Source organism: Elephas maximus, chromosome 4 (genome assembly GCF_024166365.1).
Source record: "Elephas maximus indicus isolate mEleMax1 chromosome 4, mEleMax1 primary haplotype, whole genome shotgun sequence".
NCBI classification, from domain to species: Eukaryota; Metazoa; Chordata; class Mammalia; order Proboscidea; family Elephantidae; genus Elephas; species Elephas maximus.
In genome coordinates, this window is record NC_064822.1 from 79,823,722 (window position 1) to 79,838,341 (window position 14,620).

The 14,620-nt window shown below is 37.1% G+C and overlaps 1 protein-coding gene across 1 annotated transcript in view; it reads left to right on the forward strand.

The window, feature by feature from the left end:
* The first annotated feature begins 987 nt into the window (after positions 1-987).
* LOC126076271 (solute carrier organic anion transporter family member 1B3-like) overlaps positions 988-14,620 on the forward strand; it is a 47,226-nt gene continuing 33,593 nt past the window's right edge. Inside the window, exons 1-6 of the mRNA XM_049884842.1 lie at positions 988-1,053; positions 2,814-2,955; positions 5,938-6,070; positions 10,606-10,727; positions 11,776-11,922; positions 12,657-12,755. Coding sequence (XP_049740799.1) covers positions 988-1,053; positions 2,814-2,955; positions 5,938-6,070; positions 10,606-10,727; positions 11,776-11,922; positions 12,657-12,755 — 709 coding nt within the window. The remainder of the gene's footprint in view (positions 1,054-2,813; positions 2,956-5,937; positions 6,071-10,605; positions 10,728-11,775; positions 11,923-12,656; positions 12,756-14,620) is intronic.

A 14,620-nucleotide genomic window follows, 5' to 3' on the forward strand; every position in this document is an offset into this window, starting at 1 on the left:
GTAAACTCCAACCGATGGAGAACTTATGTAAAACAGAATGAAGCACTGCCTGGTCCTTTGTCATCCTCATGATCCCAGGCAGGTGGGAGTTCATTGCTGTGGCTATTGTGCCAAACCATCTCGCCAAGGGTCTCCCTCAAACTTACCCATCCTTTACTTCGCCAAACACGACGAATCCCTCCAGCGATTGATCCTCCCTGATGATGTGTCCAAAGCAAGTAAGTCGGACAATGGTCTGTTATGATCCATAAGGTTTTCATTGGCTGATTTTCAGAAGTACAACACCAGGCCTTTCCTCCTAGTCTGTCTTACTCTGAAAGCTCTATTGAAACCTGTCCACCATGAGTGATCCTGCTGGTATTTGAAATACCAGTGGTGTAGCTTCCTGCATCATAGCAACATGCAAGCCACCACAGTGTGACAAACTGACAGACAGGTACTGGATAGTAATACTAGTATTGTCCAATGTAGAATTCAAGATCAAAATTATTAAACACACAAAAAGTGGTATTTCATATTGATAAAAAAGAACAACTCTCCAGGAATGTATAGAAAGAACCTGTAGAGTATCTTTAGTGATTCTCTCGTTTCACACATTCTTATAGAAGACATAATGTTTGTTAAGAGTCCCTGGATGGTGCAAACTGCTAACCAAGAGGCTGGATGTTCGAGTCCACCCAGAGGCACCTCAGCAGGAAGTTTAGGCAGTTTACTTCCAAAAAATCAGCCACTGAAAACTGTGGACCACAATTATACTCTGACACACATGGAGTCAAAATGAGTTGAAATCAACTCAATGGCAACTGGTATTTAGACCACTGGAAAGACTTAAGATTTTACCATGAGTGAACAGTAAAACAGGGCGAGCGCATGATCTGATTTTCATTTTCAGGGAATTACTCTAGCTACTGTGTTGTGAAGAGACAGAGGAGAAGGGCAGAAGCAGGGAGATCTCTTAAGAGGCTATTGCAATAATCCAGACTAGACATGACTGTGGCTACAAGCAGTAGTGTAGGAGGAAGCGAGAGGAGAGATTTACTCATGGATGTGGATGTGAGCTTCAAGAGAAAGGATGAATCAATGTGTTTTGTTAAAACGAAATTTAAAATAAAATATCTGTAACCACTGAATCTAAGGTTAAATGTCAGTCATTTGTGTTGCTGGTAGAGCTTCCCTTTGCCTCCTCAAAGTTCCATTTTTGAGCTAGCTTCCTGGAAATGCTACTTTTTACAGTGTCTAGTAACTTGCCTCACAGTTAGTCTACACATTCACTTGCAGATAAAGAATAGCTTATCATCCTGACTATCCGATATCATTACCTAGGATCTTAGGAATCAGTTAATGGCATTGATTAAAAATTATCAACCTTAAATAAATTGTGGTATATTCACACAATGGAATACTACGCGTCATTAAAGAACAGTGACATATCTGTGAAACATTTCATAACATGGAGGAACCTGGAAGGCATTATGCTGAGTGAAATTAATCAGATGCAAAAGGACAAATACTGTATAAGACCACTATTATAAATTCTTGAGAAATAGTATAAACTGAGAAGAACACATACTTTTGTGGTTACGAGGGGGGGAGGGAGGGCTGGTGGGAGAGTGTTATTTACTGATTAGTTAGTAGATAAGAACTACTTTAGGTGAAGGGAAGGACAACACTCAATACAGGGAAGGTCAGCTCAACTGGACTGGACCAAAAGCAAAGAAGTTTCCGGGATAAACTGAATGCTTCGAAGGTCAGCGGAGCAAGCGCGGGGGTTTGGGGACTATGGCTTAAGGGGACTTCTAAGTCAATTGGCAAAATACTTCTATTATGAAAACATTCTACATCCCACTTTGAAATGTGGCATCTGGGGTCTTAAATGCTAACAAGCGGCCATCTAAGATGCATCAGTTGGTCTCAACCCACCTGGATCAAAGGAGAATGAAGAACACCAAGGTCACATGGTAACTATGAGCCCAAGAGACAGAAAGGGCCACAGGAACCAGAGACTTACATCATCCTGAGACCAGAAGAACTAGATGGTGCCCGGCCACAACCGATGACTGCCCTGACAGGGAGCACAACAGAGAACCCCTGAGGGAGCAGGAGAACAGTGGGATGCAGACCTCAAATTCTCATAAAAAGACCAGACTTAAGCATCTGACTGAGACTAGAAGAATCCTGGCGGTCATGGTCCCCAAACCTTCTGTTGGCCCAGGACAGGAGCCATTCCTGAAGACAACTCATCAGACATGAAAGGGACTGGACAATGGGTAGGAGAGACATGCTGACAAAGAGTGAGCTACTTGTATGAGGTGGACACTTGAGACTGTGTTGGCATCTCCTGTCTGGAAGGGACATAGGAGGGTAGAGAGGGTTAGAAACCGGCAAAATTGTCACGAAAGGAGAGACTGGAAGGAGGGAGCGGGCTGACTCATTAGGGGGAGAGTAAGTGGGAGTATGGAGTAAGGTGTATATAACCTTATATGTGACAGACTGACTTGATTTGTAAACGTTCACTTAAAGCTCAATAAAAATTATTAAAAAAAAAAATTATCAACCTTGACTGCATTGCTCTAATAATATAATGCTGTATCCAAGTTAGAAAACGATGCTTTATCAGTAAAGTGATGTTAAGGTTACAAGGACAGAGAAGTACAAATTAGTATAGGATAAAGTTGGTTATGCTTTTGATGATAAAAATAATGTTTTTGAGTAAAGAAGGAAAGCTATTTAAATTCCATGCACGTATAAACCTTATCTAGGCCTTTGATTAACTTTTTTTTTTTTTTTTCTGTTTTCCATCTGCTTTTTCCTAGGTGTTCTTCATGGCCCTGTCATTCACCTTTATTTCTAAAGCACTAAATACATCCATTATGAAAAGTTCCATTACTCAGATAGAAAGGAGATTCGATATATCCTCTTCTGTTGTTGGCTTAGTTGATGGAAGCTTTGAAATTGGTAATTTTTATTTCAGTTTTAATTATTACTTAGTAAGCAGATTTGCAAAAGTAAAAAACTGTTCATACATGCTCTACACCACTGCTTTTCAACAGATGAATTCCTCCACCACCACCGTCGCCACCCCGGGACAATATGGCAATATCCAGAGGCTTTTTTGGTGGTCAAAACTGGGGAAAGTGGAGCGCTACTGGCATTTAGTGGGTACAGGCCAGGGATACTCTTAAACATCCTACAATGTACAGGATATTCCCCTACAGCAAAGAAACATATCCAGCCCAAAATGTCAATAGTGACATGGTTGAAAAACCCTGACCAACACAAACTCATTGCATGCGAATTCATACTGTGGGCCTTGCCTTCCCTTTCTCTCTGGTTGGTGGAAAAGTTGGAAGAAACAGAACTATGATTCTGGTGATTTGAGGAGAGAGGGGGAGCTCCTCGAGCAACCTAAGTTAGGTTTCTACTGTTAAATTGTGTATAGAATTTGGGATTAAAAAAACACTTTTTTTTTTTTTGAGAACTTCCAAGATATTGCTTGTGGTCTTCATTTTAATTTGAATTTCTCCAATAATAACAAAACTGTGAGTCAATTCCGACTCATAGCGACCCTGTAGAACACAGTAGAATGGCCCCATAGAGTTTCCAAGGCAGATTTCCACATCTTTCTCCTGCAGAGCAGATGGTGGATTCAAACCACTGACATTTCGGTTAGCAGCCAAGCACTCACCCACTGTACCACCAGGGCCTGTTCCCCAATAATAGTGAGGTTTTATATAATGATCAAATATCATTTTTTCTGATTCTATGTATTGGAAGCTCATTGCCTCTTCCAATTTTTCCTCCCCCCCCCCCATTTTTTAATGATTCAGAGGGACTCCAAAATTATATCTGTTGTATAGGTTGCAAATATTTTCCACATTTGTTGTTTATTTAGTTTTATTTAACTAGTGAGTATTTAAAAAATAATTGTGTAAAGTATGACCTAGCTATCTTTTCCATATGAATTCTGACTTTTTGATATTTGAAAGAGTGTACACCGACATCTACTTCGCTCTTCCCTTTCCCAGTTTTATTAAAGCTATCCAGAATTTTAGTGTTAGAATGCTATTAGCTTTATAATTTACTTCACTGTATATCACTTTCTATTAAGGAATTAATTCTTAATATTTTTGTTAAAATTTGCATCTATTTAGCAGCAAATATTTGGAATCATTACTAAGTTTTACTGGTTTCTTTACTCACCACTGTCTCTTGAAACTTGTGAGTTCACGTCACGTCTTGAGGTCTTCTGGAGTGCATCTTCAAGTAACTTTTTTTTTTCCAGAAAGAATTGAACACTTGGCATATCTACTAAGCCCTTGCTTGTTTCACTATCATAGTCGAGTGGTTATTTGTCTGGAATAGAAGTAAAAGTTCAAGATCTGTTTTCCTCAGAATATTTTCAATATTTATCTGCTGTTTTATGACACCCAATATTGTATATGAGAAATCATTACCAGTATGGTTCTCCTTCACTGATATGTACCTTTGCTTTATCCTTGAATTACACAAATTTTAGCAGCCTCTATCTAGGACTGGAGAGCCCTGGTGGCGTGGTGGTTAAGAGCTATGGCTGCTAACCAAAAGGTCAGCAGTTCAAGTCTACCAACCGCTCCTTGGAAACCCTATGGGGCAGTTCTACTGTATCCCATAGGGTCGTTTTGGGTTGCAATCACCTCCATGGCAAAGGATTTTTTTTTTTTTTTTTTTATGTAGCATTACTTTTTTACATTATTTCTGTTCAGTCCATATGGGAACTTTAATCTGAAGACTTAAGTCTTCCTTAAGCTCAGGAAATTTATTTTCTATTTTTTCTTTTTGCCTCTATTTTCTTTTTTTTCTAAAAGATTTATAAATTGAGTATTAAATTTTCTGACAATTTTTTCCATTAATTTTTTTCCCTAAATTTATACCCCTTTTTCTTTCTGTTCCATTAATCTTCTCTGATGCCATCTTCCATGTTGACATGTCCAGTTTCAGTTTGTACATTTTTTCTATCATATTTTTGGATTTACACCAATAATTTTTCTCATTATTTTTAGTTGGTTACTTCTTATTCTGTGGATGTAACATATCTCTCTAGAGACACTAACTGGATTTTCAGAAAGCATTTCATCTTTCAAGTATTTAATTGCTTGGGCTTGGTGTTTATAGTTCTTTTTTTTTCCTCATCAAATATTCAGTAATTCTTGGTTCTCTGTTCATTATTTTACATGTAGCTCCATGTGGGTCAGTATTGATCATGGCTACCTCCACTTGGAATGTTTTTCTTGCCCTTTTTAATCTAGACACTTTACTCAACATTAAATCTCAAATAGTCTTTCCTCTAGAAATGGTCCATAAACTCCTAATTAAATTAAGCTCCCCTTTCTGTGATTTAATAGCACCTCTGTTCATCTATTTTTTATTAGTATATAAGTTTTTTGAGGGCAAGTACCGTGGTTTACTGTTTTGGGATTTTTTCGTTTGTTTTGTTTTATTCATTTTTGTTAATTTGTTTCACCCCATGCAAGGTACATGATAGGCATTTAATAAATATTAGAAGTGAATGAATAAATGCATGAATGAATATCTTTGTCTCAAGTGAGGGGGATTTCTCCACTGTTCTCCTTTCTAATAAAATCCAGTTAACCCCAAATTCTTCAAAAAAAAATTTTTACTTCATCATGCAAGTCAAGTGATTTATTTCATATCTAAAAGCCTATTCTACTTGTTATGAATATCGTAGAACTTTACAATGAGTGCTCTAATGTAGGTGAGTTTCACCTTCTCAATTAAATTACCATTCAATTCTCAATTAAATGGTCTTTGAGGGAAGGTACCATGTATTTTGCTTTATTTGCATTCATTCTGGGGTCTGCTATTTCAAGGGCACAAACTTGGACTAAGTCAATATTTGCTGAAATGGATCATATCAAAATAATTTTGTTTTCTTTCTAGGAAATTTGTTGGTGATTGTATTTGTAAGTTACTTTGGATCCAAGCTACACAGACCAAAGTTAATTGGAATTGGTTGCACCATTATGGGAACTGGAAGTATTTTGACTGCTTTACCACACTTCTTCATGGGATAGTAAGTGTCTTAGTCATCCAGTGCTATTGTAACACAAATACCACAAGTGGGTGGTTACTGAAAAACAGAAATTTATTTTCTCACAATTCAGGAGGCTAGAAGTCTGAGTTCAGGGTGTGGCTTTAGGGAGATGTCCTTCCTTGTCTACTTCAGCTTCTAGTAGCTGGCAGCAATCCTTGTGGGTGTATTTGTCTTAATCATCTGTCTTCCTCTTCTCCATGTGTGTCTAATCTGCTCTTTTTCTAACTCAGAAGTGATTAAAGTATTCTTACACAAATAATGGAAACCCTAGTGGTGTAGTGGTTAAGAGCTATGGCTACTAAACCAAAAGGTTGGCAGCTCAAATCTGCCAGACACTCCTTGGAAACCCTGTGGGACAGTTCTACTCCATCCTATAAAACATTTGTTTGCCAACCATCCCTCTCCCCAGAGAGGTATTTTTGTAAGCACCGCTATACAAATTTTCATAAAATATGGTAGATATAGAAGGTACCCTACTGATGTAAGATGTAATTAGCATAACAAGGAAAATTCTATTTCCAAACAAGATCATATTTATAGGTATAGGGCGGCAGGATTTCAATACCTATTTTTAGTATGCACAATTATCATTCACCTATAAATTAGTAGTAGAATTTTATTTTATTTTTTTCCTTTTAAATAGACATTCGCTTTGTGAGAATGATACCACACAAAGTATGTGTAGAAATGATACACATTTTCTTTGTAATAATTAACTTGTTGTTTTATAGACCACAGCTTTCATAGACCTTGAAACATGGATAGCATTAAATAAGGTGTACAATTCCATAGGAAAGAAATAAGCTGTTTATTACTATTAAGTATAACATATATACTTCATGTCTTTACCTATAAGATTTTGATTTACTTGATAAGGCTTCACCAGTCAACTCACTGCAATATGGGTTTTCCCATCACCATTTCCACTGAAGCTAACTCCCTAGCATCACTGTATAGTTATGATGCTCATGGAGGAAAATAGCAAGGGCTTAAATAAGGTTGCTGTTGTTAGTTGCCATTGATTTTGATTTTGACTCATGGTAGCCCCATGTGTGTAGAGTAGAACGGCTCCATAGGGTTTTTAAGACTGTGACATTGGACAGGCCTGTCTTTGAGGCCTCTCTGAGTTGGTTTGAACTGTCAACACTTTGGCTAGTGGTCATGCACTTAACTGTTTGTGCCGTCCAAATCCATTGCTGTCGAGTCGATTCCAACTCATAGCGACCCTACAGGACAGAGTAGAACTGCCCCATAGAGTTTCCAAGGAGCACAAGGAGATTTGAACTGCTGACCTTTTAGTTAGCAGCTGTAGCTGTTAACCACTACGCCACCAGGGATTCCAGTTTCTCGTGCCACCCAGGGAACCTTAAATAAGGTAGAATTTATGTTTCAGGTAAAAGTTAATGTTGCCAGTCCAGGGATGCTCCTTTTTATCACACAGCTCTGCCTTGCATGGCCTTAACCTCATGGTCCAAATTGTGGCAACATTATTCCAAGTAATAGAATGGAGGAAGGAAGAAAGAAAAGAAGAAACGAAGGGTGCACACATGCTGAGTCATAAAAAACATATCCAGAAACACAACATTTCTACCAACTTCCCATTGGCCAGAATTCACTTATATCTCAGAGCCCAGATATAAAAATATTGGATAAATTAGACTTTATTCCAGGTCACCATGTTCCCAGATAAAATTTCTGTTATTTTGGAAGGAGAGAAGAACGGATATTGAGAGACAATTAGCAGTTTCTGCCAAAGACATCAATTACTCCTTCATTACCAAGTATAATAATCATACTTCTTGGTCACCATATTATTATTTTTTTTTTTTAACATTTGACCCTTTCATCTGCCAACCAAAAAGGGTTGGCAGTTCAAATCCACCAAGCATTCCTTGGCAACCCTACGGGGCAGTTCTGCTCTGTTCTTTAGGGTCTCTATGAGTTGGAATCAACTCAACAGCAATGGGTTTGGTTTTTGGTCATCATGCCCATCCTTTTCATTCTACATGGTCTTTATGGACAGCATGTCTAGAAATGCAATTATCACCTATATACAGTGACTTTTTCTCACACTCACAGTCTATATAATCAGCCACCTGTGGATCTTTCCAGTCTAACATCCCATAAGCATTTCCCATCACATACTCAAAATTGAATTTGTCATTGTGCCCAAACCAGCTTCTCAGATGTTTCACATTTTCTGTTTCAGTAATGGTTCCTTTAGCCACAACGGAACTCAAACCAAAGCCAAGGATATTATCTGCCTTAGTTATCTAGTGCTGCTATAACAGCAATATCCCAAGTGGATGGCTTTAACAAACAGAAATTTATTCTCACAATTTAGAAGTCTAGAAGTCCAAATTCAGGCCATCAGCTCCAGGGAAAGGCTTTCTCTCTCTGTCAGCTCTGGGGGAAGATCCTTGTCTCCTTTCAACATCTGTGGGCTCAGCATTCCTTGGATTTCTCCATGTGTTTTGGCATTGATCTTCCCCTGGCTCTAGGAGGTTCTAAGGGCAGGGACCTGGGGTCCAAAGGACACGATCTCCTCCTGGCTGTTCTTTCTTGGTGGTAGTGAGGCCCCTCTCCTCTCTGCTTGCTTCTCTTTCCTATTATTTCTTGTAAAATAAAAAGTGTGACTCAAGCAGGGGTGTGACTTGAGTAGGGTGTAGCTTAACTAAGAGTGTGAATCAAGATACACCCCACACTGGTCTTGCCTCATTAACATGTAGAGGTTTAGGATTGACTCAGATACAGCCTGATTCTGTAGATTGAGTCCCATCCCATTAACATAACTGCTCTAATCCTGCCTCATTAACATCACAGAGGTTAGGATTTCCAACACATAGGAAAATTACATCAGGTAATAAAATGGAGGACAATCACACAATCCCGGAAATCATGGCCTAGCCAAGTGGACCTACATTTTTGGGGGACACAGTTCAATCCATACCATCATCCTGGACTCTTATTTTAACACAGATGACTATGATCACCAAATCTTCATATTCTACCTCCTAAATATCTGTCAAAGTTGCCCTCTTCTTTTCATCCCCCCGTCACTAACATGGAAACCCTGGCGGTGTAGTGGTTGAGAGCTACAGCTGCTAACCAAAAAGGTTAGTAGCTCAAATCAACCAGGCGCTCTTTGGAAACCCTGTGGAGCAATTCTACTCTGTCCTATAGGGTCGCTATGAGTCGGAATCAACTTGACGGCAATGGTTTGGTTTTTTTTTTTGGTCACTAACATAGTGGAAGCTTCCATTATCTCTGGCCTGAATTTTTTGCTCAAGTTTCAGCTCTGCTTTAACTCATATTCTACAAACAGTATTCATTTTAAAATGAAAAACTAATTATTTTGCTCCTGACTAAAATTTCAAATTTCCTAAAGCAGTGTTCTTCAAACTTCAGATCCTGAACCAGTAGTGGATCAATAAATCAATCCAGGTGATTGGACCAACATTTTTTTTAATAAAATAGGGTAGAATAGAATAATATAAAATGTCTGTGGGGATAAATATGGTTCTGTGAAACTCTTGTTTTGGTTGTACATATATTTGTGAATGCCCGTATGTGTGGTATGTATATTGTGATTGTGATGCACAATGTATTTCTTATGGCTCATCACTGTCAAAAACATTGATACCACTTGCCTGTGGGTTAATATCTAAACTCATTTACATATGAAGCTCACTCACTGATTTGATCCTTGACTATCTGCCTAACTTTATCTTCCATTGCTTCCCACAATTGAGAACCATGCTCTAGTCCCACCAAACTATTTGCAGGTCTCCAAATGTGCCATAGTATGCCATACCTTTGCACTGTTTCTGCAGCCTTTAATACTTTTTCTGCTTTGCCTGCCTGTTAAACTCCTAGCCATCTTTTAAGATTCATTTCACATGTCATTTTCCCTATAAACTCTTCTCCAATTCACCCATCCTCACTTCCAAACAAAGCTGATTTTTTTTCCTTTGTGACAACTCAGGACCTTGTATATTAAAATTATTATATATTTTATCATATCTGTTTCTCTGAGAGAGTATGAAATGCCTTAAGGACAGAAATCATCTTTTATTTCATGTTGTTTATAGAAAAAGTAGATGTATTGATGTGCCTCAGGTTGATTTGGAAAATACTGCCTAAAGTTTATTAAATATCATCATAAATTATCAGGAAGTTTAGAGTGTAATCGAAGAAATAGATAGTTGCAGTTAGTAGTTGAAAATAAATTCTGAAACCAGAATGTTTCATATCTGGTTCAAAATATACACGCCCCTAGGATGAAAGCAACATGATAACCATTTTGCCTGGGGACTATCAAACGACTTTTCTTACTGGGCTCTCTCATTTCTCTTTCACCCATTACCTCTCCTAAAATACAGGCTGGAAAAATTATTCTGGTTGTTTGAAGAAGAGAGTAGTAAAAATAAAGAGAAAAATTTCTATGTATTTCTGGAATATATGAAAATATTCAGTAGATAAGCAATATTTTAAATCCAATAATGTTCTTACAGTTATAGGTATTCTAAAGAAAACAATATTGATCAATCAGCAAACTCAACATCAAGCTTGTCAACCTGTTTAATTAATCAAACTTTATTACTCAATAGAACATCACCTGAAATAGTGGGAAGAGGTAAGAATTAATAGTGATACTAATAATCATTCTAAAATTTATAGATTTATATCTCTAATAAAAATGATTGTGATATCATCCAAATTGATTTAAAAAAGCAATAGGACATTTTCATCTTACCTAGAGTCAAAATCAGTGTTAATATATTTTATATGTGAAGAGCTTTTTAGAAGTAAATAAGAAAAGAGAAAGGTTTCAGCAGAAAAATTGGCAAAGAATATATGCATTTAAAATAAAGAAGAGGAAAGTGCCACAAATATAAGGAAAAAAATAGCTTTAAAGGCAAATTATAATATCAATTAATTTTTTTTCACAGATTATAACAAGCATTATAAATTATAATGGCAAATTATAACATTAGTTAAAGATTTTTTAACCTATAAGAAAAAAATTAAAATAAGAAAAAATGAGGTGAAAGATAAAGGTGCATCTTATGTATTGCTGGGAGTGTGTAAATTTGTAAGTTCTAGAGGCTAATTTCCATTAAATATTAAAGAATAAAAATATGCATACCCATTTAACTCAGCAAATCTACTTTTATTTATCTTAAGAAAATAGGAATGTGTGCAAGGATTTATTTACAATTATAGCAATGACATCACTATTTAATAGAATAAAAATAGAAATATTTTACAATTCATAAGCAGAGGATTGAGTAAATAAATTATGAAACTTATTCAATACACTATTATGCAGTCATTAAAATCATGATATAAACATTTCGATAACATAAAAAATTATCATATATGATAGTAAGCTTAAAAAATTGCAATATGAGCTGAATAAGTATATAATACGCTAAATTCGTGGAAGGTATACAACAAACAGTAGAAATAGATCTGTTGTGTTGTGGGATTACAGATGATTTTTGCTTTTTTCCCTTGTGCTTTTCAGTATTTTCAGACTACGTAAAGTGAATGTGAATTGTTCTTATAATTAGAAAAAAGAAACAACCTCTTAATGAAATAAGGAGTTAAAATAGTTGAATTTCTAGTAGGGAGGATCTAATTAGTGTTTAAAATAACATTAACCTTTTTTGTCTTCATAGGTTGTGCAAAAGAAACTGGGTCATACATGTGGATGTATGTATTAATGGGGAATATGCTTCGTGGAATTGGGGAAGCCCCAGTAGGACCCTTGGGGATTTCTTACCTTGATGATTTTGCTAAAGAAGGACATTCTTCTTTTTATGTAGGTAATGTACAGAAAATACTAGATTGTGTGATTACCATTCCCGTGTCTACCCTTGAAATAATCGTGTGTTACTAAATTCATTTTTTACTTACCAAAAAATTATTTGGAGAAATGTGTCATGTAATTCACATTGAGCAAATTTGCTGCAAAATACCTCTTTAAAGTGTTAAAAAGCTAAGACGTCACTTTGAAGGCTAAGGTGTGCCTGACCCACGCAACGGTATCTTCAGTCGTCTCATATGCATGCAATAGCTGGACAATAAATAAAGAAGACCAAAGAAGAATTGATGCCTTTGAATTATGGTGTTGGTGAAGAATATTGAATATACCATGGACTTATAAGAATGAACAGATCTGTCTTGGAGGAAGTATAGCCAGAATGCTCCCTAGAAGCAAGGATGGCGAGAGTTCGTCTTACATACTTCGGACATGTTATCAGGAGGGGTCAGTTCCTAAAGAAGGACGTCACACTTGGTAAAGCAGAGAGTCAGTGAAACAGAGGGAGACCCTTAATGAAATGGATTGACACAGTGGCTGCAACAATGGGCTCGAGCATAGCAACGATTGTGAGGATGGCCTGGACTGGGTAGTGTTTCGTTCTGTTGTACTCAGGGTTGCTATGTCAGAACCAACTCAATGGCACCTAGAACAACAACATTACTTTAAAAGACATATTGAAAAGATAAGAACCATCTATTCTTGGCATCTAATAAAATTCATTTATTATATTTTCAGGTATTTTACATGCAATAGCTATGATTGGTCCAATCATTGGCTTTACCCTGACATCTCTGTTTGCTAAACTATACGTGGATTTTGGATATGTAGATTTAAGTAAGTACAGCCAGAACAAGGTAACATTATAGTTAATTTCATGTGAAAGCCACCATTTTTCCAAATAATTGAATTCGCTCTTTCCATAGTCCTTTGCTTACTATTGCTCCAAATTTACATAAAGGGAATAAATGTACTAATACTCTGAATAAAAAGAAAATTAAACTTCTATCTACATCATGAATTTACAACTAATTATAAAATGAGAAGATTTTAACAGACTTGTTTGGGATTACTTGATCTGAAACAACCAAACTGAAAATGTTCCTCTCCCAGAATTGACTACAAGATCAGGTAGATTCCTTTTTTTGCACTGATTCTGGTTTGGATGTTGCAGTGCAGAAGTTGCAAAGTCCTTTGCTAAAAGCTTCTTTGGTTGACTTGGCTGACTCATGCCTGGAGTGCTTTGACAGACTCCATTGTGCACTTTGTTTTTGGCCACTTTCTCAGGACCTAACACAGAGCTTGGCATATGGCAATATTTAAAAAGTGCTTGTTGAATGAGTGTATGAAGGAATTCATACATAAATGACAACTATGATCTTCCTCTTCACTCTTGGACCGTGCTTTCCTTCTTATGTCATAGAAGAAATAAAGGCCATGTTATGGGTACTGCCTCAAGTTCAGACCATCCTTCCTACACATATGCCTATCTTTATTTCTTATTTTCCTGTCTCAGTGGAAAAGGTTTCTGTCTTCAACCAATGTTCATAGCTCCACCTGGGCGTTCAGAGTCCCTCTTCCTGCCTCTTCTGATATCTACTTCCGGCAGTCCTTTGCCTGCTCCAAGCTGCATCTTCAACTTCTCCATCTTCCCTCTCTCCTCTGGAAACATATACAAGTCTCATATTTTTTTCAAATACAGTTTGTTTAATCCCTCAAAACACTGTCTAGCTGATTTTCTGTTTTTCTTCATAGCTAAGCACCTTGAAAAACAATCTAAATGAGAAGTCTTCACTTTCCCATCTTCCATCTACTTGTTAACGCACTGTAATCTGGCTTCTACCGCTAATGAAACAAAATCAATTTTTATCTAATTTACTACTCTACGGCACCTACCAACAACAACAACTGGATACTTTTCTATAACTGGTCCTAATGGATATTTCTAGTACTTGCTCATTTTCTTTTTTCTAGATATCTCATCAAAAAACAAAACCAAACCCAATGCTATCGAGTCGATTCTGACTCATAGCAACCCTATAGGACAGAGTAGAACTGCCCCATAGAGTTTCCAAGGAGCGCCTGGCAGAGTCAAACTGCCAACTCTTTGGTTAGCAGCCGTAGCACTTCACCACTACGCCACCAGGGTTTCTCATAGATACTTAAAACTCCCTATATTCTGTCTCTGGATAAATATCTTTACCTTAGTTCAATTATTGTTTACATTAGTGTACAACCTCTCACCTATACTCTCTGCTTCCAATCTCATCCATTCTCATTTTCCTACCACACTGTTTCCAGAGTAATTTAAATATATATATATATATATGATCCACATCATCTCCTATTTAAGATTCTTCAGTGGTTTCACATTGCACTTAATGATAGAAGCCAAACCCCATAGAATGGCATATATGGCTCTTTATGACCTATTACTTTTTCCCTCTTCAATTCTGTCTTCTACTCTTCTGTAAAATACATCCCACGATGTCCTTGGGTGACACAAATGGTTAAGCTCTTGACTATCAGCTGAAAGGTTGGTGGATTGAACCCACCCAGAGGCATGTTGGAAGATAGGCATAGAGGTGTGCTTCCAAAACCCTACAGAGCAGCTCTACTCTGCACATATGGGGTCGCCAAGAGTCAGAATCAACTCAAAGGCAGCTAACGACAACAACAATATAATGTACTAACAATGCCTA